The following is a 2,448-nucleotide window of genomic DNA, read 5'->3' on the forward strand; positions in this document are numbered from 1 at the left end:
GACAGTTGCTTACACAGCAGGTGTCTTTGACTTGGTCATCCTCCAGAGAGAACAGGTTGCATAGCTGTCTGGCACACACATATGTGCACACACAAGCAAGAGAAGAGAGAGAGAAAGAGGCACTTAATGAAAGATAGCAAACAACTCCTTTTACTCGGGTGAACTCCGGGTTCCTGTTGGACAGCTCTGGCAGGGAGATGCTCCCGCTGTGACTTTTGTATGTTCAAGTGGATCAAACAAAAGCTTACTGAGGAATCTCTGGGAAGCCCAAGCTGTCGGAAAGGAATGCCCCCTCTTGTCTTGTGGCTCAGTGCTTCAGTCTTAATCAGTCACCGGAGGGGCTGCTGAATTTGGGGGCCCACTGGACCGTTGGGCAGACAACAACTCACTCCTGACTTCACTTGCCTCAATAAAATCTATTAGCTGAACACAGAGGGGCAAAAGGCTGGTCATTGTTGCTTATGTGATACAGATAAATCAAACTAATTAGCCCCTGTTCATGTCTAAATCCTTATGTAATCTCTTTCTCAAACCAGAGAATGGACAAATATTTAAATGCTGTTCTTTTTTTTTATTAAAAAATGTTTAAAGTTTATGATAACTAATAAAACATGAAGAGCCAGAGGTTCTCAAGTTAAAGTGGAAATTAATTTTGTCCGGTAGAGATAATGGAAACAAAGGGTGTGTTCACCGCTATGAGAAGGCGGAGTTTTCTCATTGGGGTCCTGAGCCGAACTGGTGTTATGTAACTGATACACTGCTTCTCATCCTGATGTGCAGTTACAAAAAGTTCACAGGACACGGGTCTGCGAGCATGGAGATCATCTCAGCAGTGCGTCTGCAGATCGGTAGCGGAACATTTTAAAGAAAATTGGCCCCTAGAGCTGTTTTTTAGCCAACTAACTGTCTTACAGCCGTAAACTTAATTGTAAACTGACCTTAAACAGACTGCCAAGGATCATTGCTGGTTAATGTTCAACTCTGGAAGCTCTTGGTGTGCCTGAAAAGGAATTTGGAAATGAGACTCTGCATTTAGATTTTGAAAGCAGCCAGACGGACAGACATGGGCAGCGGGACAAGCCGAGGGAAGAAAGTTGCACCTGCGTGTGTCAGCGAAGTGAACGTGACCAAAACAACTGGCGGTGTCACTTCACCCAAACAGGACAGCCGTCCATTCAAGCCTCTCAAAATCCATGCAATTTTGCGCAACACGCGCAACCGTGCGCAACCGGACTGCCACAGCGAGGGGCACGACTCTGACTTTTCTCGCGAGGACGATGACATTGATGGAGAGATGGACACCGTTCTTTCGGATTACGAGGAGCGACGGAGAGTTTCCGTGAAGACAAACCCTCCCAAGAAGACGATCGTCAGATCCAAAACATATGGACTGTGCTATTTTAGTCAAGAGGATGAGGACTTCAGCTCAGCTCCTCGGTCCCGAGGCGAGGAGCCACGTGGCTCACACGGTGGCTCAAGAGATGTAAACAAGATGAGCAATGATGCTTTCACACACAATAAAAAACACACACCGGCTTGCCCCAGTCAGCACAGTGTAAGGACATTTCTTTTTCGTCAATTTGACCAGTATTATTGGATGATTTCTCTGATTGTTTTTGTAACATAGCAGAATGTTTTTTTAAAGAGCAATAAGTCTGCAGAATTGTTCAGTGCTAAGATGGAAACACATGATATCCCTTCTCTCCTCTCTGGTTTATGTCAGTCCTCCTCTCAGGGCGTTTTGACAAGAGGGGCTTTGTTGGAAGCTGCTCCCACATCAGAAAAACAATCGTAAGTAGACAGCTCTAATAAATAATGGATTTCCGAATGAAGTGGAGTAGTTAAAGCCGAGCATGGCCATATCAAATTAACCTTAAAGGGATCGAACTACCTACCCATTATTCTCTGGGCAGATCAGATTAGTCAGACAGACATGAACATGTGTCTGTTGTTGCAGCTTTGTTCGAGTAGAGTGTTAAAAATCCGGAAGCACAACTAAGAAAAACATTTCCATAACATGCCCTAAGCTTAACTAAGCAGACTATATTTCACACCACTGGTCCTTGATGGCTCTTTAGAGCATTATTAATTTGAAATTCATCAGTTGATTGTTTGATGCTGTGGGTTGATTTATTCAAAAAATGAATACATGTAGTGCGAATTAACATCAAAATATTTCATATCACTTAAATTTCCTTTTTTCTTTATTACCATATTGCTGACATGTTTCTCCACTCTCCCCAGGACTTTTGGAAGCTGCCATAGCTCCTCTCTCACCATGCCAGTCACCATGTATGATGGATCAGAAGAAGAGCTCATGGACACTATTGAGAAAGAGTTTAGTTGACCCCCAGCTGAGAGCGTTGTAGCAAAGCTGTTGTCCTTCTCAGCTGTCCTCGTGGCACACAGCAGTTTGCAGGGGACTTTTTTTTTTTTTTTGGAGAAAGG

The 2,448-nt window shown here is 43.9% G+C and overlaps 1 protein-coding gene and 1 long non-coding RNA gene across 2 annotated transcripts in view; one reads left to right on the plus strand and one right to left on the minus strand.

The window, feature by feature from the left end:
* LOC116670267 (uncharacterized) overlaps window positions 1–530 on the minus strand; it is a 1,460-nt gene extending 930 nt beyond the window's left edge. Inside the window, exon 1 of the long non-coding RNA XR_004326986.1 lies at window positions 14–530. This is a non-coding gene — a long non-coding RNA (uncharacterized LOC116670267). The remainder of the gene's footprint in view (window positions 1–13) is intronic.
* Window positions 531–721: 191 nt separating this feature from the next.
* Window positions 722–2,428, plus strand: LOC116670446 (uncharacterized). Its single transcript, XM_032500977.1, has 3 exons — window positions 722–1,555; window positions 1,724–1,791; window positions 2,245–2,428. The coding sequence occupies exons 1-3, from the start codon at window positions 1,064–1,066 to the stop codon at window positions 2,345–2,347; spliced, it is 663 nt and encodes a 220-aa protein (XP_032356868.1). The 5' UTR covers window positions 722–1,063; the 3' UTR covers window positions 2,348–2,428.
* Window positions 2,429–2,448: the final 20 nt, after the last annotated feature.

The sequence above is a fragment of the Etheostoma spectabile genome, chromosome 20, assembly GCF_008692095.1.
Source record: "Etheostoma spectabile isolate EspeVRDwgs_2016 chromosome 20, UIUC_Espe_1.0, whole genome shotgun sequence".
Lineage (NCBI taxonomy): Eukaryota > Metazoa > Chordata > Actinopteri > Perciformes > Percidae > Etheostoma > Etheostoma spectabile.

Bases quoted from the DNA above. Each gene is read 5' to 3' on its own strand.
- LOC116670446 (XM_032500977.1), top strand. From the start codon at position 1,064: ATGGGCAGCGGGACAAGCCGAGGGAAGAAAGTTGCACCTGCGTGTGTC. The intron at 1,556-1,723 runs GTAAGGACATTT...GGTTTATGTCAG, and splicing joins CTTGCCCCAGTCAGCACAGT to TCCTCCTCTCAGGGCGTTTT. The intron at 1,792-2,244 runs GTAAGTAGACAG...CACTCTCCCCAG, and splicing joins CCCACATCAGAAAAACAATC to GACTTTTGGAAGCTGCCATA.